This window comes from Trichomycterus rosablanca, chromosome 20, assembly GCF_030014385.1.
Source record: "Trichomycterus rosablanca isolate fTriRos1 chromosome 20, fTriRos1.hap1, whole genome shotgun sequence".
Classification (NCBI taxonomy): domain Eukaryota; kingdom Metazoa; phylum Chordata; class Actinopteri; order Siluriformes; family Trichomycteridae; genus Trichomycterus; species Trichomycterus rosablanca.
The window spans coordinates 6,153,031-6,179,463 of record NC_086007.1 but is presented as its reverse complement, the minus strand read 5'-3'; the positions used below and the strand labels follow the sequence as shown (position 1 = coordinate 6,179,463).

Here is a 26,433-nt window from a genome sequence, read left to right as displayed (position 1 = left end):
CAGGCTATTTTATAATAGGTTTTCAAATATGATGCACATTAAGTTTTGATATTGCAACATCTGCCACAGAAACATCAGCTCAAAACATACTGATCACAAACAAAAGCTTTCGGTCCGTCAGTGATTAGTGGTCACTAGCAGTCCACAGTCATTTCAGGGGAAGCTCAAAACAGCATTGCATTTATGACTGTGGTTTTATTGTCTTTTCCTGCATGACTCCCAGCATTGCTAAATAATCTTAATATCAACTGACTTTACTATCTAAACAACACAGCGTCAGGTCCCAGTGTGGATGTGTGGCAGCTATTTCAGTTTAAACATCGCCGTATATCTACAGCCACATGTACTCCTGTAAGTCTGTAAAAAGCTTGAAGGGTTTTATGACACCCAGGTGAATAATAATGAGAAAAGCTTACTAATTACAGGCTGTTTTTTACTTCATGTTGCAGTTTTGTGCACTGCTCGTTTACCTCGTTTATCAGCATTGCTATAAGCAGAATCAATATTCAGCAAGTGTCAAAGCTGTAATTTATTTGCTTGTTTCTAGAAGAAAAAAACACCACAGGGACATTAAAAAATAAAGAAACACAGCGAGAGTGGGAGAGCTGAGTGCTTAAACGTAGTGTGTGATGCTCGGCTGTAGTGTATGTGAGCCAATTAAGCTCTTCTCTTCCTGCTTAGTTACAACCTGTGTGTGTTTGGGGGTTGTTACACCTTGTCGTAGCTCTCACATAAGCTGCATATTACCAATTAGACTCCAAGGAGAGGCAGCCGAGTATAAAACTTAATAATTATAGACTGTATTAAATATACCTACTAGCATTACATACTTGAGCTCATATATTTACACGTCCACAAAGACACTAATGAACTCGGATGGCACAACAGTCTATTATGTTAGATAATCAAGGTTCGAATCTCAGCAGTGCTATTGGCTGGCCTGGCATCTACACAGACATGTTTGGCTATGTCCAGGGGAAAGTGGGGTAAATTGGCACCCTGCAATAGATTGACTGTCCAGGGTATTCCTGCCCTGCGGCCAGTGCTTTCAGTGGAACTGGACCTCCCGTGACCATGACCAGGATAAAGAGGTAGATGAAATGACATGAAGACAGATATTATGTAGTCGCATTACCAAGTGGAAATCCACACCATTTATAGTGGACATACTGTGTCCTGTTGCACCCTGGGACGGTCGATCATTATTAATGGATTTAGAAAAACTGAGAAGTCAATCACACACACACACACACACACACACACACACACACACAGGGGTGATTACTCAGTGTCACCAACTTTCATTTCCTGTGCTGATCAGAAATCTGATCTCAGACCTTCTTTAAGACGCACTGACAGCATTAAAGTCAGAGCAGAGCCGAAGTGCAACTCGCTCCCTGCAGAAGCGGCTCACCGCTCAAACAAACACATTTAACCCTGGCGAAGTACAGCACTGCTAAATAAACGTGAAGGATTACAACAATCTCTCCCATCACAGTCCCCAACTCAAAAAGCAATCTCCGAACCTGTCCGAGCTTTGTAAACACACACCATGTGGAAGAAATATAATACGGTTACTACGGATACTGCTCCTGCGAGTGCTAATGCCTCTATATTGGACACTTTGATGAAGTTAGAACAATAACAGGTATGAGTTATAGTTCTCATATATCTGGGAAGCTTTGTACTTGCTCTTGTTCATTTTTACAATAAGGACAAGTGTGTTGGAGCAACACTGCAATTCTTTATACACAAATACAACAGAATGAGATTTTTACACACACACACACACACACACACAAGCAGGTAAGGTCGGAGCATATGCTAAATATATGCTAAATGTTGGCTTTGCCCTCAGTGATGTAAAGCATGACAGAGCAGCAGAATGGTTGGTAGATAAGGTTCTGTTTTGCATCTGAATGGTGCAATTCTTATTTCTATGGGCCTGGACTTTAGCTACGTTGCTGATTGCTTGTGTGTGTGTGTGTGTGTGTGTGTGTGTGTGTGTTGGCGGGGTCCGAGTGTACCATATACCCCTCTCCTACCATGAGATTACCAAGTTTTCACTGTCCATAAACTGGGGTGCAGCTGGAAAGTGGGTGCAAAGAAGCTTGGGTCCTAAAAACCTGGGTTTGATCCTCACCTCCAGTGTCTGCATTGGCTTCCCTAAGATGCTCTACATTTCCCCTAGGTTTAAGTAAGTGAATTTGTATGTTGTTGAAAACAGGATCAACATTTTTAGGATTTTTATAGCATCTATGAAACGTTTGGGTTTTTCTCTGCTGGTGAAACAGACAGCAAAGATTAACGGCATCATCACAAAAGTGGCGCATCACACAACTTTACATGCAGAAAAGAAAGTCTCAAACAAAGAATGATCATTTACCTCCAACAGTCATAACAGGTGGATTCATGCTGAAATCATGGTGAGTAGTTAGATGGTCAGTTTTTGAGTTTTACTTAAAAAAATAAAAAAATAAAAATAAAAAAAAGCCACTTTTGATGAAAAGTTACCTAGGGTCACTGTACGTGACAAGTTCCCACACTTTCCCTATGTCAATGTGTGCTCAAATTTCCTTCCACCTCCCCAAAAAACAGCTACTCGAAATCGCCCTTAGGTGTAACTGAGTGAGAAAAAAGGTGCAATTACATTCATGGCATTTAGCAGACGCTTTATTTTAAGCTTTGGGAGTAAGCAGTCACCAAGGCAACTTGCAATTGTTACTGATATGATGCAGGCACTTAAGGTTTAAGGGCCTTGCTCAGGAGCCCAACAGTGGCAACTTGGTAGAAACAGGGCTTAAACCAGCAAATTTCTGGTTACTACCCCAGTACCTTAACCACTAAGCTACCACCACACTACATAAAACAAATGAGTTTTTGATGTTAAGGTGACTTTCCAGTTGACAGGCGGGAATCTAAAACTGCAGTTCGATTTCAGAAGCTGGACATCAGGAGGGTGGGAACACCCATCCATAACGGCAACACAAGAATCAGGTTACACGAGTCTCTTTTTTTCTGAAAGAGTCTGGAGGCTAGGAACTGATGCGCATGACCTTTGACCTGAGGTAACCTAAGGAGCCAGACAGAACAGCTGGCCACACCATACAGAAAGCACTCACAGGTCACAACACCAGCAGAGAGCCTATAAGTACTAGTCTGGATGACTGAGTTAATAGGAGCTAAACGATGATGGTGTGCAGGACAGAAATAAAGTAGCCTTCAGCTAAGCGATGGAAATACGTTTACTGAGCCGTGATCAGAACTTCAAACAGAGCCACAGAATAAACCCAAATGTGTACGTTTGTTTGTGCTGGTGTGTGACGGTAGTAAAACGCTTCTCACTGTTTGGAATCACATTTTTGTGAAATGTTCACACTGGGTCAGTCTAATATGAGTGTGTGCAAATGTGTGACTCTATTAAAAAAGCAGTGTGTGGGGATCAAATGTACATCATCCATCATACAGCCTGGAGGCAACAGCGGCTTTGATCAGCGGGATGATATATATGCTATAATGACACGCCGCACGTGTAGTCTGGTAAAGGCCATTTTCCTCAGCAGCATGACCTGCGCTGTGGCTGCATGCATATTAAAGTAACAGCACCGTGTTTTTTGTCTGTACCAGAGACAATAATTCCCTTCCATTCAACTTCCTTGCTCTTAGACACAGGGAAATGGTTGTCTGTTTATAATGAGTCAATGGGCAGATGCTAAAGCAGGTGATAAGTGCTTATACGAAAGTAAATTCATATTCTTAAATTTACTTGTAAATTCTTCAGAAAGGTAGAATTCAGAGGGACACCTGTTTAAAATACAGTGGTACCTTGAAACTTCCAGAACCAAATGACGTTGAGTTTAAAAGGCATTGAGTTTCAAGGATGTTTGGGAAACCTGTTAATGCGTTCCGTGGTCTCGTGGAACTGCATATATTTTAGGCTAATGTAAAATAATGGGGTTGTTTTTGACACTTATACACTGAAAACAACAAGTATAATATAAAACACTGAAATAAAAAGCTGGTTCTCACAATTTCTCAGAACCTCGAGCTGTAACACAAGTTTAAAAGTGAAACAGGAGGGAAATTTAGATAAACACAGATACATGTACACGCTTTCAGAATGAATCTGACGATTATTCTACACAAATGCAGATTCGTCTCATATGCACACTTTGACGTATTACCGCACCGAGTCGAGCGCTGAAGAAAGCGACAGTTCATTGTTAATTTGAAATTTAATAAATAACTAAAAAAAACACATACACTGAACATGTTGAGTTTAAAGGAAACATTGAGTTTTAGGGTAAAAATTTCTCGACAAAGGGCACTGAGTTTCAAAGATTTTGATTTTAATGGACGTTGAGTTACAAGGTACTACTGTAATTAGTAAAACTGTCCCATTTTGCTCCAATTTACACTACACAATATGGCTAAAATACATTCACAAATTTCCAGCTGGGAAATCTCAACTATTTTCTAGTGTGTCTTTGGAAATTTGTGCCCATTCAGACAAAAGGGCATTTATAAGGTCAGACACTGATGTTGGCCTGGCACAAAATCAGCGCTCTGTTTCATCCCCGAGGTGTTTGGGGGGTTGAGGTCAGGGCTCTGTGCAGGTCAGTGGAGTTCTTTCAAACCAAACTTGTCAAACGATATGGACCTTGCTTTGTGCACTGGGGCACCATTGTGCTAGAACAGAAAACGGTTGCCAAACTGTTAAAGCTAAAAGCATATGGGTTTATTACTATTATTAAATGCATACCTGTTAATAATGGGTGAGGCTGAAACACCTGACAATGTCTGTGGCATTTAAAGCCTTTTGTTAAGAGTGTAATACTGAACTGATGTTTACATAATCTAGTTTTTTAATCATTATTTTGTTTACATTAGACTAGTACTGATAAATGTGTTAATTATTGTCTAGTGTAATTGTGTAGAGACTGAAGATGGCAGATTGAGATGAGTATTGTGAGATGAGTCTTCACGTATCATGGCAGAACATGTTTTCTTCCTGCCCTGAGTTTAATGCAGGACTCTTTCTGAAGCAATCCTTCACACACATAATGGATTGCAGCCTTGGTAAAGTCTTAAAGGACTGTGTTCCAAGCTGGGCTGTGTGCTACAACCCACGGAGAGGAGCTTGAAGGAATTACGATAGCCACGGATCAGGGTGGAATGGGGGGGGGATGCGGGGTCTTCAGGGGTCAGAGGATCCAATCCCAGCCACAGCAGTGTCAGAATGCATCGGCCTCGTGGGAATCTTCGCCGGATCAGGGTTTTATCAGGGTTTTCCATTTCTATTATCAGACCTGTGCAGTCCGGGAGTCACTGGGCCAGAGACAAGGCCGAGATTTCAATCACAGCGAGGAGCAACCTGCAAAGCAACGTTTGTAAAGATGGGCCTGTGCCTGGAAATGCAAACTAGCAGACTGAAGTCAATAGTCTGGCTTGTGATTGGATTTAAATGATCCATCCAAATGATCCTGTGCTTTAGGGCTCTTTTTGAGGCCAGGCAATCATGTAATGGAGTTTTAAGTAGTTTAAGGTCATCGAGACTACAACGAATCAATCACACACACACACACACACACACACACAATCAACATCACACACATGCACATTATGTAGGCGGTAAAATTTCAAATACTAACTATCTAGGTACGTTGACCACTTCAGGGAAGCAGAACGCTGTCAAGGTCAGCACTTGTTTTTCAAAGATAAATCAATCAATACAGCAAAAGAGTTTTCAATTATTTACAGCCTAATTTAGATGCTCAAAAAGCTGTGTTACTTGAGAAGGTAACAGACTAAAACCAGTATGCACACTAAAAACTAAACCAGGTCCTAGACCTGAATGTTTTTTTTTAATCTTGCATTTAATCACCTAGTCAACATTATAACTCAGCTTTGGTTCTTGAACTCGCTACACTGCTTGATATGAAATGTGAGTTTTAGCTACACAATACAGTGTAATAAAATAATTTATTTACTGTTACTCTACCTGTACCACACTTATCACTCAGTCTATTACAGTGGCGCAGCACTAGGTCACGTTAACTCACCACCGCTATGATCTTTGAATCTTAGAAGTGCTATCAGCCAGCCCGGGGTCTACTGGCTGTGTCTGTGCTCTGTCCAGGGTGTTCCTGCCTTGCACCCAGTGTTTACTGGTGAAACCACTGCATGACTCTCCACACATGATACTGCTCTCAGTAGAAACAAGGTTCAAGCAGGTGAAAAGAAGCCGTTGGCTACTGCACGTGTCAAAGGGGGTGTGTATACGGCCCTCCTCGGTCAGAGTAAGAGTCTGTAGGGTTATTGGATATGGCTAAATTGTGAGAAAAATGGAAAAGTCAAGATTTTACAGTACGCACTTTTTTTTAGTCAAAGCAGTAAAAAAGAAACGCTGGCTTATTGTCACAGAATCACATTTCTGATTGGTCCGTGAGAAAGGATGGGTGGATCCATACTGGCAGAACAACTCACTCACGTGCACACTTTTACGTTCTCTCTATCTCACACTGTGGAATAAAGGACATACAATAACTGTGATGCACAGGGGACTTTACAGTAGCGTGTGTGTGTGTGTGTGTGTGGAGGGACAGGGAAAGGTCAGGGTGTGTAAGAGAGAATGTACGTATGTGTGAGATGGGACACTGCAGTGTGTTTCTTGGGACCCATGATTTATTTGCCTTCAAAAGCACCAACTGTACATTCAATGTTCTCTCATAGCCTCTGTTCATACTGACGTTCCTCCTCCTTCACTCCTCTTCCTATATTTATACACACACAAACAAATGAACAAAAAATATGTGTCCTCAATTAGTCACAATAATACACAATACACATCACAGAGATCAGACCTGCAGACGTCTGCAGAATATTAATGGAATTTAAATAAATATATGTTTTATCTGTCATCACTTTACAAATATTGACTGGGTCACGCATGAACAATGGGCCTTGGTCCTTTTAAGGTTTCTTTTTCTGATCCCGGTCACCCTTGACCTATCTCATTAGCGGTTTAGGACCTGGATCTCTGTAAAGACGCCACTCTATTGTAGAAAATAATGTAAACATTTTAGGCTACAGTGACTTCCAATTAAATCAACTACCATAAGTCCTGGACCTTTGGTGTGGACAGTGTATAACGTATAGTATTAAAGAAAGTAAAATAGAGATGAGGTGCTCGGGTGGCACAGCGGTCTGTTACAGTGCCTCTCCGAGTGTCTCAGCAGGTGCTATCGGCCAGCCTGGCACAGACATGATTTGCTGTGTCTGAGGAGGTAGGGGTGTGGGGTGGCTGAAACCCTGCGATGGATTGCCTGCCTTGCAACCCAATGCTCCTGAGTAAACCAGGCACACTGCAACCCTGACCAGGATAAAATGGTAAAAAATGAGAATGATTTCAATGATTGCTGTTAGAATGATCAACATCCTAGTAAAGCACTGACTGCCCCATTTCATTTAATGTTTTATGCTCTTTGGTTTTGTTCTTTTGTTTTATTTTGTGACAATCCTCTGGTCTTTACCCACTGTGAAACAGATCAGATACTAAAAGACTATCTGTCACCCCCACCAGTGCTGCACATTGTGAGCGCAAATATTCAATCAGTTTCATTCCACTTTATTAGCCTGTTGTTATGCTAGACACACTCGACCACAGCTTGAGACGAAGTGCAAAGCTTTACTTTCCAATCATTTTATTTTTCTAGCAGAAACAGATGCTTGCTAATGACTTAACTAATTTCTGCAGTTTCTTGTTAAAGCATACACACACTTTCCTTTAAAAAAAACAACAAATCCCAAGCCTAGTGGCCTTTTCCCAACTAAGTGATGACATACAGTATGTCACACAGCTTCATCATTAGCCCACTTTTAAAGGATAGAAAATGACAGAAAGAGTGCAGAAACATGTGTTTTCTTTTACAGAGTACACAAAAAGCCTATTATCTCCCACACAAACACATACACAGATTCTTTATTTACACTTCTCCTGATTATGTAGAGCGTCCCACATCTGTATACCAAATGCTGGTGCACATACATCCTGCAGAGAGACCGAGCAGTCTAATTAACATTTTCCTGGAGTACAGCTGCAACTTGTCACACGCCGCACATACAGTACAGGCCAGGAATCCGCAGCACGGGCAAATTTATTCAACTAGGAGCTCGTTTCCGCCTGACACACACTTCACAATGATTTATGAACCTGCTCATTGACCCAGTTTATGTTGAAAGGGAGAGAGAGCACACCCATGACAGCGCTTCTGCACTACAGAGGACCACTGCTGCAGGACCAGGGCAAGAGTCACGGTCTAAACAGAGAGGCTGGAGGAGAGAATAAGATTAAGAACAACAGGGCGCTTCCCACGCCCACAGGTCTAAAGTGCAGTCTCTGCATTCAGTTTTAATATGAAGCACAATTCAAAAGGGAAAAATACAAGCATTACTGATTCAAAACATACTCGAATGCAAACGCTTACCCTAGAAATAATAAACACATGTATTTTTAATGCATTTACTGACTAGTGTGTTAGTGACTATGTTTAACAGTAATCTCAATATTTTCACTACATACAATGAAACTGAACAGCCATTAAATGTAACTGCCAAATAATGTAGAAATTGTACTTCTACTGGCCAGTGGTGTATTTAAAAGCACTTCAGTTCTATCTGTACGCACACAACCGTCTCGACCATCTGATTTGGCTGAAATGTACATTTGCAGAAGGTAAAACTGTCTATGAATAACTGTTACCAGGGGCAATATATACATTACATAACCAGAAGTATGTGGACACCCCTCTTAATTATTGAGTTAGCGCTTCCGACGTGTCCATGGTTTAAAATAAAATGTCTAAAAAGCTAATTGCTCAGGTGTTGCCCACACAGTATATTTAAAAAAAAGCCCTGCTCAGGATGCAATTTCTTGTGTCCAACAAAGGTTCTGGATCTATCAAAAAGTAACAGTAAAAAAAAAGCTCTATATAAGCAACAATTTACTATAAACTGTATTACTTAACTCTGCATTACAAATTGTGTTTTAGTAGCTTATTAAGGTCGAATAAATAAAATATCCAATCACAAAAATCTGTAGTTTCATTGAGATCTAAACTGTTGTTTCCACTGCTGATAATGGTCAACACCTAAAGCAATGTACTCGTGTAGATAATCCAGCTGAACCTCCTTCCAATCTGTTCTGATATTAATAATGCAGTGAACTCCATTGAAAGACTCCTCTCTTGCTGCTCTGTGGCCCTGATCGGGCTCCCGCTGACCGGCTAGCTCCGCTGGTGCACACAAATGGTTGTCTACAATCTGTTTCCACACAGCTATTCACATAGATCACAGGGGTCCTACATGGCCCTGCACACTGTAACACCAAAGCTGGGCTTTCTGGATCAGGACCTGAACACCCCACACCAGTGATCATATAAAAGCTTGAGAGGGTGAAGAAAAAGAGGGCTGTGTGTAAGAGGGCTACCTGTATTCTTAACTGGTTAACTGGGTTATAAAGGAAGGCGAGTAAAATTGAAAGACGCTGCTAGTAATAAATGTTTTGACAATTTCATTCATTTATTAAATAAGAGAGTGTGGTGGGTCCACAGCCAATCCACAATACATAAGGTGCAAGGCAAGAACACACCATATACCATACCTGTTCATTAAATTTTTCACACAGTGTTACAAAATTTAAAACCTTTCAAATGTTTTCCATTCGTAAATGTATTCAGTTTTTGTACTGTACTTTTGGTATCTTTGATCGTATTGACAAGCCTGACCTTTAACCTTTCACCCCAAGGCAGTAAAGCATTCAACACTCCATTTGGGCTCTTGCATCTCCACTGGTAATAGAGAGTAAGAGAGAGAGAGAGTAAAGCTGAAAAAATAAAAGAATAATCGAGAGACTTCATCAATTTTTCATGAATTTTCATTTGGGCAGGGAGACCCCTCTTAGAGCGATCGATAGATCAAACGCCTGTCACACAGTTAGCACCTGGGGGGGCGGCTGCCATGGCCACGGAGGAGCCGGAAGAAGATCAGAGATGGCTTGCAACAGCAACATGCACCCCCTACCACCTTCACACACACACACACACACACACACACACACACACACACACACTATTCCCCCTTCCCTCTATCTGTATCCTGCATCAGCACTGAGCATCTTCAGTTTCTGCTGATGAATGGAAAAGAAAGCGGCTCAGTAATCTTTCTGAAAAACACCCAAAGTTACACACGTCTTTGTCATTCATTACACACACACACACACACACACACACTTAAATCCCTTGTTTGTGGTGGCTTGTTAACATTGATTACAAAGCAAAGTCATCAGTGTGCAGGTTTGATCAGCGGAGCTGCTCAGGAGGTAGAAAGTCCAGACTCGTTCCCTCATAAACTTTAATTCAACACTCTTTAATTTTTAATTACACTGAGATTGGCTTCTAAACAAGTGGCCTTTGTTCTCCACAAAGACAAAAAAAACTTGCACATTAAATGAAGTGCAAAGATTAAAAAGTGCCTAACATACTAGCATAGTTTATATAATTCTTCAACAAGTCAAATACTGCAACCCCAATGTCATACAATACACGAGAATAAGTCTAGTCTACTGTTTAATTCTCTCTACAACCAATTTACCACAACTAAATGATAGCCTTACAGATGTGCTATAAAAAGATGGGCATGCCAGTGAGCTTGGTTTTTTGGTTAGTGCCTTCGGGGAAGCCCCTGGAAATTCTATGTCTTCTAATTCCATGAATAAAAATGTCTTGCATAGCACCTTAAAAGATTTTTAAACCGTTACATCCAGAGGGAACCTAAAGTTTCTATGTAGGGCTCTACAACCAGACAAAACAGATAAACCCCATTAGAAAGCCATTTTAAGAAAAAAATTATATGCAGCAGAAAAGATCATTTATATCTCAAATGGTGCTACCTAGAGCCATTAAGCATCTAAAGAAGCTTTTTAAAGAATGGTGTAGAATACTTCAAAGCTTAGCCTGTCCCCAGGTCAGCTTAAATCTGCCAATATTCCTCCCTACGGACTTCCTGGCCGCGTTGAGTAACCCCCTCACCACCACACGCATCTCTCTTTCATCTGAGCCCTTCTGTCATTTCCTGCCCGTTCTATCAGATTCCGGTGAATCTAAGAAGCTGTAAAGCATAAAGTGAAAGGGTGAAACACAGATCTGCTCTGCTCTGGAAAATGCTGATACGCTGAAACAGAAGTCCAGCCAAGTCTCCATGTTCAGAAATAAAACAACCAGTGTTTTTTTTCTGCTCTAACCAAAGAAAAAGAAGCTGGTTTGACCGAAGCCACACTGCCAAAAGCAATACTAACCCAACGCTCCCAATCCTATAAAACCTGAATAAACGCACATGCACATTTTTTACAACCCCTCATTCATTTTATGACTCGTTCTGATTACTATCTATTTTAGGACTATAATTGTATGTTATTTCCTGTATTAGGTGCAGACCAAAATTGTATGTCCGTGTAATCACAGAACTATTGGCCAAAAGCAATTTACATTTAATAACATCAAAAATAATGTTCCAAGGTCGGAACCTTCCATCTGGCAACACACACACGCATTTCAGCTTTGGGCCAAAATAGTCTTAGCAGCCCTACAGCTGCCCTGGAAACAAACAAAGAAACCAAAAAGTGACCAGAATGACTGAAACTTTTGACTTACATGCTACTTCCAGCGAGGCATTACGACTGATGGCTTCTCCGAGGTAGTTGCGGGCCACGCAGACGTACGCCCCTTCATCAGGTTTGCTCCGTCGGCCATGGACGATTTTCAGGAAAAACAGGGAGCCGGTGGGCAACAGCATGCGATGGGATCGAGAGTCGTCCTTGTCCGTCTCCACCCTCTCGCCATCTTTGTACCACTCTACAGTAGGTGTGGGTCGCCCCTCTGCCTTGCAGTTCAGGGTGGCAGGTTCGCCTTTGGATACGATCAGGTCGGAGGGGTGCTCCACGATGCGCGGTGGGGAATCCTCCTGCCGCAGACGAGATCCTAATAAGAACGGACACAAAAAAGAGATGTTTTAGGTGTGGGGGTACTGTGGGACTTAAAATGATTTATGATGGCAGGACAAGTTAAAATGTGTAAAACTGTATGAAAATTTACAAAAGGTTAAAGCTGGGTTTGAAAATGTATTTTATATATAAGGTTTCTTATTATATACCCTGACCGCATGGCCTGCGTTTGCTTACTGGAAGATAAGTGGATTTTATTTTTTATGACAACATGCTAATTGCTCAATAGTTATCAAATACCTCCATACAAGAGATTTAATCATAAACAACAAAAGTTTATGGTGATAAATAATCAACAACTGGCTACTGACTTCTTAGTTTTACAGAATTGTAATAAATAAAACCACTTGTTTTAAAACAATCAATACCAGGTATTGTTCTTTCCACGTCAAATTGAAATCTGCTTACCCAGAACCCTAATTCAGGGTGTCATGGAGCGCTCCAGCAGGCCATTGGGGACCTGCCCCGTGTGACAGAGGGTTTCCGAGGGGTTAGACCCACACTGTGTTAAAATGCTAATCCCTTGAGCCTTCTTCTGCATGGCTCTGGTTCATGTATGGGTGATGCTAGCAGGTTGCACTAAAAGTCTGGCCCTTATGATAAGTGTGTGGGAGATTGTGCGGTGTGAGTCTTAATCCCAGAGATAAGGAACCAAGCGCCACTCTGCATTTACATTACTGACGTCTGGACAAGCTGGAGACAAAAGCCGCTCCTGATCCTCCAAAAACCTGGCCAAAACAAGAAGCTTATCCAGATGTACTAATGCTGCCATGTTAGCATTACTTGCTTTAATAGGACACGCATGAGACACTTGATTATAAATGTAAATATAATTTTACACTCTTTTAAGAGCTTTGTGTTGCTTGGAGTGCAGAATGACTTAGCATTTAGGATTTAAGATCAAGATCAGATAAGGACCAGCTGGTGGCAAAAAACAGTGCTAGAGGACCTCAGAAGTAACTGAAATCAATAATCAGTCCAAAAGAATGGGACAAAAAGTTTTTGGAGGTAAAATAAGATTTTGCTTCTGGCTTTACTGGCAGATAGATACAGTAAATGTCAGGTTGATTCCATCTTTAAACTTTTATAGACACTGGTTTATAGAAACAAGGCCAAGCAAAAGACAACAAAACTACAGACCAGCAGAGGGTGAAAACAACTTTCCACTAACTGGAATGACTGCCTCATCCAAAGGCCACTCAACAAGTGTAGAATGATATAAAAGTGACTGTTTTAAACATGTTTCAATGCATGGCTGAAGTCCCGCAAAGCTAGAAAAATGCTCTTCATAAACGAGAAGCAAAGAGTAGAAGTAGAGTAACGAGAACCAAAGACTTGGACCAAAAGGACTGGTGTAAAGCACTACTCCCTGACTCCAATTTTCAGCTAGCCTGACACTTGGTAATCTAATGGTTAGGCAGAGACCTGGAATGATTACGTCAAAAATGCTATAGTGTCTCACACCCACTGTAAAATTTGGGGGTGAATCAGAGACAATTTGTGGGTGCTTTAGCAAGGCTGAACTCGGGCAGATATGTGTTTGTAAAGGATGCATGATCCATGGATGCATGCATCAACCCACAAGGTTATTCTGGAAATCTTGGGAAAATGTGAAAATCTGACAATTGTGACAACTCTGAGAATTGTGTCCCCTCCAGCTGGACCATGCTTCATGATACACAGCTAGGTCAATCCAGGCCTGGAGGAAGGAGCACCAGATCAAGACCTTCTTATGCCAAACTCCATACCTGGACCCCTTTAAAAACCTCAGCAAAGCAATCATGAACAAGATAGGTGATCACAAGCCATTAAATAAAACATACTGTAGCATTCTTTGCACCAGGAGGGGCATAAAGTCATCCAACAGAAAAGGTGAAAAAGCATGCCAAGACGTTTATTTTCTCCAAATAAATGAATATTTTTTATTTGGAATCACCATCATGTGTTCCAATATATTAAATAACAAATGTATGTGTGCTATGTAGAATACTTGATGCTGAAAAGCTTTTCAGTGGAGTAAGTAGAGCAAAAAGAAGAGGGGTGTGACCCTCCTTTGGGAGAGGATGGGATGGGGGTGGGGCAGGTGTTCTGCTGATGCATACAAGTGTACTGGTGCTGTGGAAACCAGTTGTAGAGAAAGCAAAACATTGTGGTAATTTTTGTTTCGCAGGCTGTTAAGAGATTAAGTGTCATTATGTATGTGCACAGATAAAGCAACTGCAAGAATTAAGCTAATTCAATCTTCATTAAATATCTAAAAACTGATCCTGTTCCCCCTATTTTAGGATGAAACCAAGGTTCTGGGGTTGCAGTATTAACCGACACCTGATGCTGAGCTGATAATGTTATTTTTCATGTCAATAAGGACAAGAACTATTCAAAAGATGTTGCTTCAGATACATTTCATATGGTAGTATCTCTCTAACAATCTTAAACTGGGTTTGGTCAGGCACAGTCCAGTATATCAAAAAGTACAGTAAGGTTTTATATTTTATTAGTGTAAACAACAAAGGAAAATGAGAAATAAGTACCCTAACTATACGTGTGTGATTGCCAATTTATTGTCAGTGAGCATCACAAGTATTTTCTTCATGTTTAAAATATCAATTCCAGTTTAACCCTGATTGTTTCAGACCATCATCAGTTCACAGCTGATACTGTTTCAGCTTTCTCTTGTATTTTCTGTGTAACAAAGTGAATATGTATGTGGGAGAGACATGACAGAAGGATCTGATTTGTGTCCTGCTCTCTCCTAAAGACTCTGAAAGGTCAATCGTCCCCTACTGTGTCATATTGACCCCGGTTTGGAGGAGGTGACTTCTCCCCTCTTCACCTAATTTGGGCTAATCCCTGCCATTTCCCTCTTATTGATTAATGATCAGGTCTGCTGGCCACTATCTAAGTGGTGCAACTGACTGGAAACAAGTCAGCGTATCGCTAACCAACTGCTACACTTACTAATGGAGGATTATGTACTCTGCTATAGACTATAGCGTCTTTAATATCATTTCATATGTGTAAGCTATAGCAGCTGCTCTTGTATTGTCTATTACCTTGATCTTATTTTTACTTTCATTACTTACATAACTGACATTTCTAAAACAACTACTGTATTTTTATTTTCTACATTGAACTACATTCAATATATTATTAAATAGCAGCCGCATTTGGTATTGCAATGACAACCACACTTTGTAATGCTATTTGATTAGCAAAAAAATACCTAACCTTACCAATACCTTTAATTATAAAGCTAATAGCTAACAATATTTAACAAAATGATTTAAGGATTAAGTTCAAACATTATCTGACATGAGTGTTAAATCAGATGCTTAATACCATGAAACCTCCTTAAAAACATCAAGTGTGACCATTTGTGGGATGTCAGCCACTGGAACATGGACGGCAAGAAAGAAAACATCTAGTCACCACTTCAGACCCCAGTTATTTTCTGAAATATCCATTTGTTGAAATGCTAAGCTTCTTGTTGCATAGTTTGACTGTAATTGGAATCTATAGATAAGCATCTGAATACCTTGATAAGATCAACAAACCCCACTGTTCCTGTGTCATCCCAGAGAGGAGCCCTGGAGCTGAAATATATCAAAAACAGATCTAGAGACATCACTTCACCTTGGGGCAGCTGGAAGGTGATTAGGGCCCACTCGCTATGTTGTATAATTCATGACCACATGCTGCAATCGGCCTTGTAGACCTCAGGGTCCATACCTTATCAGGAGGGTGCTGAACAACCTCACAAACATGAATCAGATCAGAACGGTTATTCTGTTAAAAGCTTAGTCATATACGTTAACTAAATCTGCATCACTTTGCCCAATGTCTCATACAGACTGGCAGGCTCTGACCAACACCACTGTGAGTAAAGATTTCTGATAAACGTATCGATCCTTTACCACAATGAAAGTAACATGGCCGTCTGGGGAATAGTGAGTAAAATCCTTTGAAGAACACAAGAACACTTATAAAAAAGTATAAACTGTGGATGAAACTTTCTATACATAAATGCAGTGTACATTTATATCATAACACTAATAAACGGGAATGTGACTAACACATGGACATACTGCCTACACACACACAGCTATCTCATTGGAGCATCTGCTTTAATTCTGCAATGCTGAGTTACTGGCAGAGGTTTTACACGGACAGAGACAAAGGCCCAGGCACTGGCCACACAATTCAATTTCTTTTAGTTAAATTTCTTTTAATTTAATTTGTATTCCAATCTACAGCCTCTAATCACTTAAACCTCGAGCCACCATCTGCCTGCTCCTTCTCTACTGTGAGAAGCGTACACAGCAGATACCTACGAGACTGCTACAGCAAAGAAGCGGTCAGGCTAATTGTGTAAGACAAAAGTGGCTGTCCAAATTGTTTTTTTTCTTCCTCCATTTAGATAAGTACAATAGGCTAATGTCTTCTGTGTAAACTCTGCACACAAACAGCATTTCATTTGTTTACAAATCTAACATGCAGGCGTCCACTAACAACTGTGCATTTCCATTCAGCAGTACTGAAACCACAGTTGTGCTTTTAGCGGTTAGCTAATTAGCTAATCAAGGACAGTGATTAATGCTTTCTGCTTATTGGTAAGCACGGACAATCAAGCATGTGAACTAAGCACATACTGTGATTGCAGTGATGCTACTGGTCTCAAATGTTACGACTGAGAAACCTTCTGGTTAATGCTCTCAGCTTCCATATATATAGAAACAAATCTAAAAAAAGACATCTGACAAATAAAAGAAACTACATAAATAAGTGAAACGTTAGTATAAATGTAAACGTTAGTATAAATATAACTTAAATACTTAGGTACTTTAAATACTTAAAAACTTAAATACTTACAACTAAGTAATCATACGATGCAATGTTGAACAAAAATACCCAGTTGACCTTGATGTTGGATTACAATTGTGAGAAGAAGTGATCAGAAGGTTCAGTGGTGTAAATAATCATTATCAACAATCATATATTCTTAACAAGTGGGCAAGTGTATGCGTGTCATAAACCAAGAGAACAGTACAGGCCTAAATGTATGACCTCTAGAGTACAAGCATCTGTTTTTTATTTTATTTTCATTAACTGCTTTATCCTGGTCAGAGCTGTGGTGTGTTCGGTTTTACTGGTTAAGACAGGGCACAAGGCAGGAGGGCCCTGGACAGGGTACCAATCCATCCCAGGGCTTCAGGCATCATTTCTGAGAAGACACCCGGCTGGCCAATGGCACCGCTGCGATCCAAACAGACCAGTGTTCCACCCAAGCACCTACAGGGTATACTGTGGGAGGCATTTTACTAGTATGGTTTGGGTCTATCTCAGCTAAATAAATAAATACAAAGCTGTTCTAAATCATCATCATCTAAATGACTAATTAGAAAAAATACATAATAGAGATGTGAATGAATACTGTGATAAGACATTTTTATCCTGACAGGAGTGATTTACCCAACTCATAAGGGTAAAACAGGTGTTTACGCTCTCATCAAAACACCAAATGAGGTTTGGTCTAGTCCTGTATTAAGTCAACTAAAGTTAGTTTTGCATGTTTATTTAATTGAATACTTTGATTTGACACATCAAAACCAAACAGTATTAAAACCATAATTGCCATCTGAGAGGTTCACTAATTAGCTAATCAAGGGATGTGATTATTGTTGTCCACTTAGTAGTAAACATGAACACGTGCTGTGATACCAGGTACACACTGGTTTATTCTTTTACCCGCTCACAAAAATACAGATGTACATGGCTTTAGTCCTCACACGCTCTCCCCTGACATGTGGTGACATGGCATATCAAAGTGAAAGGCTAATGTATCTTCCCATCAGCAGACCACCAGCAAAATCAATTTGTTTCATTCCACTGAAGCCATTTTTCTTCCCTTCCTTTTTCTTGCCTCTATCTTTTGGGCAAAACACTCTCACTGTTGCCCTCTCCTAATGTGATCACTGGATGTTGTGCAATCAAGAGCTATCTCCTGCCACTATGAGTGAACTTCACCTGGGTACAGACCTGCTCCAATCAGAGAGTTATTTCTCCCCTTAAGACCTCTGCCCCTACAGATCAGCCATAAAAGCTAAATGACTTTATGCATTGCTCATTGTATAAAACATGCAGAGGAACATAGGACGGATACGTTTAACAAATGTTAAACGAAAACTGGCTTAATTTATTAAACATAACTACTCTACACTACTCTACAGATCTTTGCACTGTTGGATTTTGAACTAGTTTAAACAAGTCTCACAAGATCACAAGACAGCTACGAGTCTGAGAGGGTGATGGCTAACGTGTGCTTCCTTCAAGACGCATGAAGCCAGCAACCACATCTTTTAAATCTTCTGCTTAAACCTCACCAAAGTAAACGCATATTTGCTGTGTTCCTGATAAGAACGTGGTAGAGGAACATGGTTTCTATGGATGCACTAAGAGGACTCAGGGGGGTTAAAAAGCAACGTAAGGCATTGTTTACAGGCAAGGCAAGAACAATGCCTTCCTCTCCCTGCTTGCTTCTGTTAGGCATCAAGGGGGGAGGCTAATTTTTCTTGTGCCATACACATTTAGACAGGAATGATGAATAACAAGGAAAGAAGGAAGAGCCATACAAATACTCTTTTGACTAAATGGGCACAAATTCCTCTAGAAATACTTCAAAGTTTTGTGAGAAGCCTTTTCAAAGGGTGGCTTTTGTTATAGCTCACACAGAGCTCATTCTATTTTAATACCATTTCTTTTTGAAATGGGATATCCAGCAAGCTCATGGTTCTTACCCTACAAAACATAAATGGTGCCTGGGCACATGGGTTGGGTTACATGGCAAAAATAAAAGGTGCTTGTCTAAATGTAAACTGTAAGGTAGGGCATTTTAGTTTAGGTTGTCTCACCCAGTGCTGACCACACATGCAGATTCAGCTCCCGTCTAATTATCTTAACAACATATTTATTCACATGTAGGGCAAGAGGTTGAAGAGCTCTGATGATCTTTTTGTAATTATTTTTATGAGCTCCCCAGAGAAATCCCTTATCCCACCAACCAAATCAATAGCAGGCACAGCTTCTCATCCCACCAGCAGGGCAAAACAGCTCCCCAAAGACAAATCAGTTATTCTGCCAAGCAGGCGTGTGCATGTGGTGCATGTGTGTCTGAAGCCAATCAGCGGTAACCTCTGGCAACCGTCCAAACGGTCCAAAAAGGGTTCAATCATGGTGGCAAGGTGTAGCTACAACTAGAAATCAAAATTTGTTTCAGCAATGTGCCATGCAGATTTTAGATTGGAATGGTTAGTGAGATCATGGGGGTCACATGTGTTAGACCCACTGTACGAGTGCAGGCCACACTCACAACAATAGTGAATAAGGAGTGATGATGGGACTATAATGGCAGGAAAGGAAATTCTGGGAACACTGGGCTGGGGACAAAAGAGTACACCACAGCACTAGAAGGAAACCCAAACGGCCATCTTGGACCCTTTGTGCCTCCATCATTATTGGGTATTTAGCTTTGTTAGATATATTTCAAGTATATATTGGTCTCTCACCAGTCTAAGGATCTGTCCGAAAACCTAGTAAGCTCTTTACATATACACCTTTTACGCCATCCTATGCGCTCCTGAGAAGAGGGTAGTCTACTGCTGCCTACTAAGGTGCCTTATTTCAAAGTGATAATCTGACTGAATGACAAAGGGGCATTCAATGCTTCCTTGGAGGTGAAGGCAATCCCAGCATTCAGTACGGCACATGGCAGACAAATGCGTAACAAAGTTCATCCAAATGTAAATAAATTCTCATTGATTTTATAATTTGATTAAAGGTGCACAAGTGTCGTTTATTTACAAATTCGGGCTCATGGGGAGGGGAGGGAAGGAGACGTTAGCTGGCTTGCTAGCAAGTTGTGCCACCTCAGCCAATTTGTTTGAATGGCCTGAGTCTAACTGTGTTAGCTTAGTAAGCGAAAGTTCGGTGACATAATCACTCGCCGTCTACTCGCCGTAATCTGCCTTATAAGTTTGATGGCTTATTAGAATCCTCTCTATTTAGGGAGCTGCCCAGGTAGGCAGTAGGCAGCAAGGCAGCTCACTAGGTTTTCAAACAGACCCTAACACACATTGGCAAAGGAGGGTCACAGACTAGAACAAGCCTCTGCCTAATGCATCTTTTCAACAATCATTGGCAAATTTACACAGAGAACCCTAACTGATATGGAGAAACACGCTATGCGTCATCTGTATTCCTCTACCAGTCATGCCATGACTTGGACAAATGACTGGACTTTTGCACTTTTTCCTAAATTCACTTATTGCAGCAAATTTCATCTCTTAGCTTCCACTCCAGCTAGTTCTCAGGGTTTCATTTTCTCCCCTCTCTTCCCCGATTGCGATCTTCACACAACCTCCACTGTTTTTTCTTCATTTCTCTGTCTCTGTATTTCAGAAGTGATGGTGGTTGTGTGATTGCTATCTTTGCCTGGAAATGGACCTAAAGTGTAAGTTTAAAGTTCAGAGAACGAGTCACTTCGTCTCTCTCGGTCTCTCCATCTCTGTGCGGTGCCGTGAGGGTGGGTGAGTGTGAGGGATCTGAACGTGGCCCCCGCTGGGCCGCTGTCAGTGCTGCCGCCAGGCACATCGAGCTGTGTGATGCAGATCAAGTGATTTCCGATGGGCCACTGCGCTCCAGCGTTCACACTTCACTGATTCTTTCATCCTCCCCTACTGAGCCCCCTGTTCACTGACCAGTTCTGGACATGTATATGCAGATCCTGCCTCACACTTGCTCCTTATCAAGGTTCTCCTTAGGAATACTTAATAAGAAATGGATACATACTTAATATGAATTATTTGATGTTCCACAGCTTGAAATGATCAGTACCAAAGATCCAGGATGTCTTTGATCAACTACAATGTTCTATAAAAAGTTAAATGGTGTGGTTTAAGTTTTACACTCCCCAAGCTCTGTGTATAGGTCAATCTTATAAAACATCCAACTCATGCTAGTTATAATTCATGGAAAAATAAGCATAACTAATTTGCCTATTTCACAAAAATAAAAGTGTAACTATGTTATTCAAAATAACAGGCCAAATCTGACCAACAGCCTAATAATAAAATAGCCTGCAAATGTAATGACGAGTTTAATAAATCAACTGGTGGACTGGTCGATAGTCTGAAGTCTATTTGAAGTGATTTCAAGCAATTATATTCTTCTGCATTGTTTTGCTTTGAAGTTAACATTAATACACATTTTGATGTGCTAACAAAATTGGCACATATGAAACTTTGATTTATTTATATTTTTAATATGTTTCAAGTGTTGCTAACACGTTCACCTGTGGTAGTCGTACCATGCTCTTCTGATATTTCTTTCCATCGCCATCAACGCTTTATCTTGGTCAGGGCTGCAAAAGCCCGGTTCTACTGGAAAACACTGGGCACAAGGTAGGAATACCCTGGTGGTGGGCTAGCGGAATAACCAACTCCTCTGATAGTTTTTGTTATACCATTTTTAGCTTATAGTACATTAAAGAAATCATAAGCGGGTCGCAAACTGTGGAGCTACTGCAACTGGAACTACAACACAGAATCTAAATTTGGTCCATGTTTCCACTTTGAAAACATTTCCTACATTTTCAAAAAGGGTTCTGTTAGGAAATATCTGAAGCCATGTCCTGTTATCTGTAGTTCTGATCCTCCTGCACAGGCAGGTGCGCTCAGTCCCTCATAGCTGATTTGACTAAAGCTTCCCCGTCTTGTGAAGGGCCGACTCTAAACAGTCCTGTCGGACCGGGCACGGCGGAGTGAAATGAAAAGCAGCGATTGATTCCCCCTCCTGTATTGTAATCTCTTTAGTCTTCATCCACATGGCCCTGGAGCCAAGCAAATTGAATAGAGAGAAAAATAAATAGGGCTTTTATTGCACTGGAAATGAGAGAAAGGCAGGAATGAGAAAAACTGATGAAAAAGAAGTCATTTAGGTGGTCGTGTTCACCAGTGTTGAACGATGAATGGATAATTTGAGGTATTGTAAGGAGGCTTAGCTTTTGCTAATACTTAGTCATGTCAATAAGTTGGCTGAGCATGCCCGCAGGACAGAAATGATCCTGAGATAGAAGACATGTTAGGAAGGCTTTGGTATAATATACTACGCTAAATGCAAAATTAACTCGAGTCATTCGATTATACTTTTCCAGCTTGTGTCAAATAATGCAACCATGAGGTTTAATCACTTGTTATTTTATAGGATGCTTTATTTAATTCAGAATTGTGCACATTGCTGTAGTTCACAAACTCACTTCAGGTCTAAATACACATACCAAAATTCACAATCCAAAGTTTTCCAGTCAATTGTTGGAAACTTTTCTTTTCATTCTGTCAGTTTGGAGTTTTTAAAGTTTCTAAAACTTGTTCAGTCTGATAATAAAACATGTTATTAGCATTGTCTACAAACAGAAGAAAGAGAAGGAGAAGAATCGTGCCTTTATTGTCACATATACTTTGTATATGTATACGGTATAATATTTTTTTGCAGTCTGTTTTAGGGCTGGGGTCATAGCGCAGGGTCACAAATATATGCTGTCACTAAGCCTGATCAGTTAAGGGCCTTCCTCAAGCACCCAACAGTGGGTGCTTGACAAAAACCTTTTCTTTAATAGCCCCAGAGCTAGGGTGGCCAGCCGTCCGGCTTTAGGTCGGACAGTCCGGTTTTTCAGCTGCCAGTCCTCCGCCCATGCAACGCTAGGACGGACACTTAAAAATCCTCCTTTTGGAATGAACTGGTTACATTTTTGATCAATATTATCTGTCATTGGCTCAGGCACATGTCAAAACCAGAGCCGTAGATAGAGAGAGTTGCGACACTCCTTGATCTCGCCGCCACGCGGTCACGTGGTTCATGTAACCCTCCAATAGTTCCAAACAAACCCGGCGCTGTCATGTTCTCATATGGGACAGGCAGCAGTGAGTGAAATATTAAACATTAAATAATAAACATTTGTACAATTTCTGGGTATTTTCACCTGCCTTTACATTTACTGCATCTGCTTTAATATCAATTTGGTATATGAAGTGGAAGATTGATGTTTATAATGACTTAATAGGTCGTTCTTGTTAACACACAGTACATTATATTAGCATACATTACATAATGCGATATCATTAAGTAGTAGAGACAATATACAGTACAGAGATTAAAGAGTTTTTTATGTTTTGTTTTTTACATAAACTAATCTCCCTTCACTTTCCCGAGGATTCATAATAATAATCATTTTGGTTAAACACTAAGCCATGTGGCTGGATTCATAAGGTTTACCTGCACTGAATGAACAGATTCATAAACACACTACCGTACCAATACCTTTAACATTATAGTGCAGGTACATGAAATAGCATTAATTCATGTCTTATTTCATGAGTAAGTAATAATTTATTCCTACATGTAATACATGAAGTAATTCATAATTAATATGCACTAGTTCATTTTGTCTAATGTAAGTGGTGGACAAGGTACACAAACCATGTAGTTGAGTTGAAGTAGAATATCCAAGGTGAAATATTACTCCAGTAAAAGTAGTAATAAAAGTAAAATACTCTTTACCTCCACTAAAGTACTAAACTAAATTTACCTTCAAATGTACTTAAGAATGAAAGTAAAAGTAGCATGATTTATTATGGCTCTGATGTTTTATTATCATTTCTGTAACAAGACTCTTGATTAATCAACTTTTAATTAATCAATTTTAGGTGAAAAGACTCGTGTCAATAATTTAGCTTAGCTGACTAAGCTAAATTCAGTTATACCTATTAATTAAGATAAACATGTAACATTTAGTGCTGAGCAAATGCTAAACAATAACAGTATTAAGTATATTAATGACATCAAATTCATTATTTTTTTAAAACAAAGCAACAAACAGCTAAAAATGCTTGATAAGTAGTGGAAATGAATGGGGCTCTATGGGATGTTTGGAACTATACAGAGCTCCACAACCCGGAAGCTGCACAGAAAATATGTCCCGCCCCCTTTCCAACGGTTCCCTATGGGAGTGTCGCCACTCTGTTCTCTCTACCACTCTGGTCAAAACAAATGCTCGCCCACCACTGGCCAATCGCAGAAAGTCCACCCTCTAAATGCTAGTCTGTGATTGGGTGGTTGAATTTCGCCCGCTCGCTCTGTTCTGCATACACCTCTACCTGTCAATTAGTAAACTTTTGGAGGCAGCGAGGAACAGACTTAAATATCAAAAGTAGACACAACATGGTGAGTAAAACAGTAATTTTGTTATAGAATTCTTGCTTAAATTGGTCAAAAACTCTGTTATATGGGTTATGGTTTAATTCTGTGTTGCAGTATCATGTCCCCCTGTTCCTGGTATGATGTCCTCCTTTTGGGGTGTATTGTCCTCCTTTTAGTGACTATGAATGTGGCCACCCTACCCAGAGCCCTAACAACTGAACCACCACTGACTCCAAATCAACAGCAGTCAGACCCTAATGGTTCACATTTGTCCATATATACACCCAGGCACATATCAAATCAACTGGCAAGTATTTCCTTTTCTTTTATTTCCAGTCAAATAAAGGTTCAACAGAACCAAAAATCACAGAATCTTGTTTTACTGTATCCTACAAAATGCTCCAACTTTTCCGGAAATTGGGTTTGTACATTTTAACTTAACTAAATACTCTATTAGCAAAAACATTTAAAATCCAATGTTTGGCTTTTTTACTTTTGCACTAAAGTTACAAGACTAGACAGCAAGTAAATAAATTTGATTCCTCCTAAAATCTTTTTAATAAATACAGAGCAAAACACACAGAGCAAAACACACATAACAACTCAAACTAAATTAGGAGTCATACTGAAGCTTTTGAGTGGCACAGTAGGAAATTTATGTTATCAGATAAATACAAGTTAGAATCCTGTAATATCATTTATAGAAATACTGTAATACTATTTAATAACGTCTGTAAAGTAACGTTAACAGGATTATTGCATTTTTCATGTTCAGTCTCCCTATGATGTTGCCTTTTTGCAAAACCAAGTATTTGGTCCTTAATTATTGCTCAGCAAGCTCTGTGTCATGACTCCTTCCTAAAAGACAACTTTAACATGTAGGGATGGGCAGGTTGGGTACTTTACAAATTTGCAAAGGCCAAAACGGAGGCCAAAAGCAAACCGCTGCAACCAGTAAGAGTCACTGCTGAACTAAACATGGACTTTGGCTTGGGAGGCCAAACACTGATTTCAGATGATATTTGCCAACGGAAAACATGCCCTAAGCTATAGTGGGTGAGTCACTGGCATGAGTGAGCATACAGAAGATATTCCAGTCTTAGCTTTCAGCATGTACCGTAAAAATATACTCAGCGCTGTTGTGCTATTGGGACTAGGATAGCACACAGATTCCCGGAGGTTAGCGTGCATCCATACTTCAATATACACAATCAATACTGAAACGTGTGCTATCGATGTATGTTATCATCTAGCAAAACTCTTAATGCAATAATGGAATGGAAACGAGAATCAATTCCTTCATGCTTAACTCTCCATCTAAACTGGTTTAGCCTGAGCTGATGCTTCAGTGCAGCTGCACTGGTTCAGGAGCTGAAGTTTAAAGCAAAGCCATTTACATTTTCAGTGACTGAAATGATCAAAGAAAAGCTTTGTATTTTATTATGACTTATGATTACTGTGTGAGCTTGGGGGGGGGGGGGGGGGGTAAATACCTGGATTAAGCATATTACATCAATAATGCAAATCCTATGATGGCAGATGGTAGACATTCCACATTTAGAATGTAGAAATTGAATTTTCACAACATAGGGAAAATCAATAATCAATTTCTATGACAATCCAGCAACATATCAATATGTTTTTAATGGATGCCTGTGTAAAAAGTGTGGTGAAAATTTAACCAATCGGCAGCAAACTTCAACTGCTGTTACCCCTGCCCAGAGTACCACAAAGTTCAGTGCCCGACCTTTACAACAACCTTCGGTACAGGACCAGTTGTCAATGAAGAAAATTCAGTTCTACACCAGTCACATAAAAAAAAAACAGTCCTGGTAATCTATGAAGGGTAACACAGCCAGTGTTTAACAAACAGTGTTTAACAATCTGAAAAAGCCCCGACATCAAAAGTTCTGTTTACACACACCAAATGAACTCGATGTAACTCTCTCTTCTGTGTGTACTCTTGCCTGTTTGTGCTATGGTGAGGCACCCAACCTTGACACAGATCCTTGCTATCTCTGGCTTTCTGAGATAGAGCCAACCAGAGGGCACAGTGAGGCAGGGAGCAGAGCATGTATAATTCGCTGCTTCCCTGAACCCGAGCCGCTAGTGCACCAAGTGAAGAG

At 40.3% G+C, this 26,433-nt stretch overlaps 1 protein-coding gene across 6 annotated transcripts in view; it reads right to left on the bottom strand.

Moving 5' to 3' along the window:
- Positions 1-26,433, bottom strand: part of robo2 (roundabout, axon guidance receptor, homolog 2 (Drosophila)) — a 413,761-nt gene that overhangs the window by 158,630 nt on the left and 228,698 nt on the right. For all 6 annotated transcript variants that reach the window (XM_063016372.1, XM_063016371.1, XM_063016377.1 and 3 more), the window contains one exon: positions 11,709-12,035. In XM_063016372.1, the coding sequence (XP_062872442.1) occupies positions 11,709-12,035 (327 nt within the window). The remainder of the gene's footprint in view (positions 1-11,708; positions 12,036-26,433) is intronic.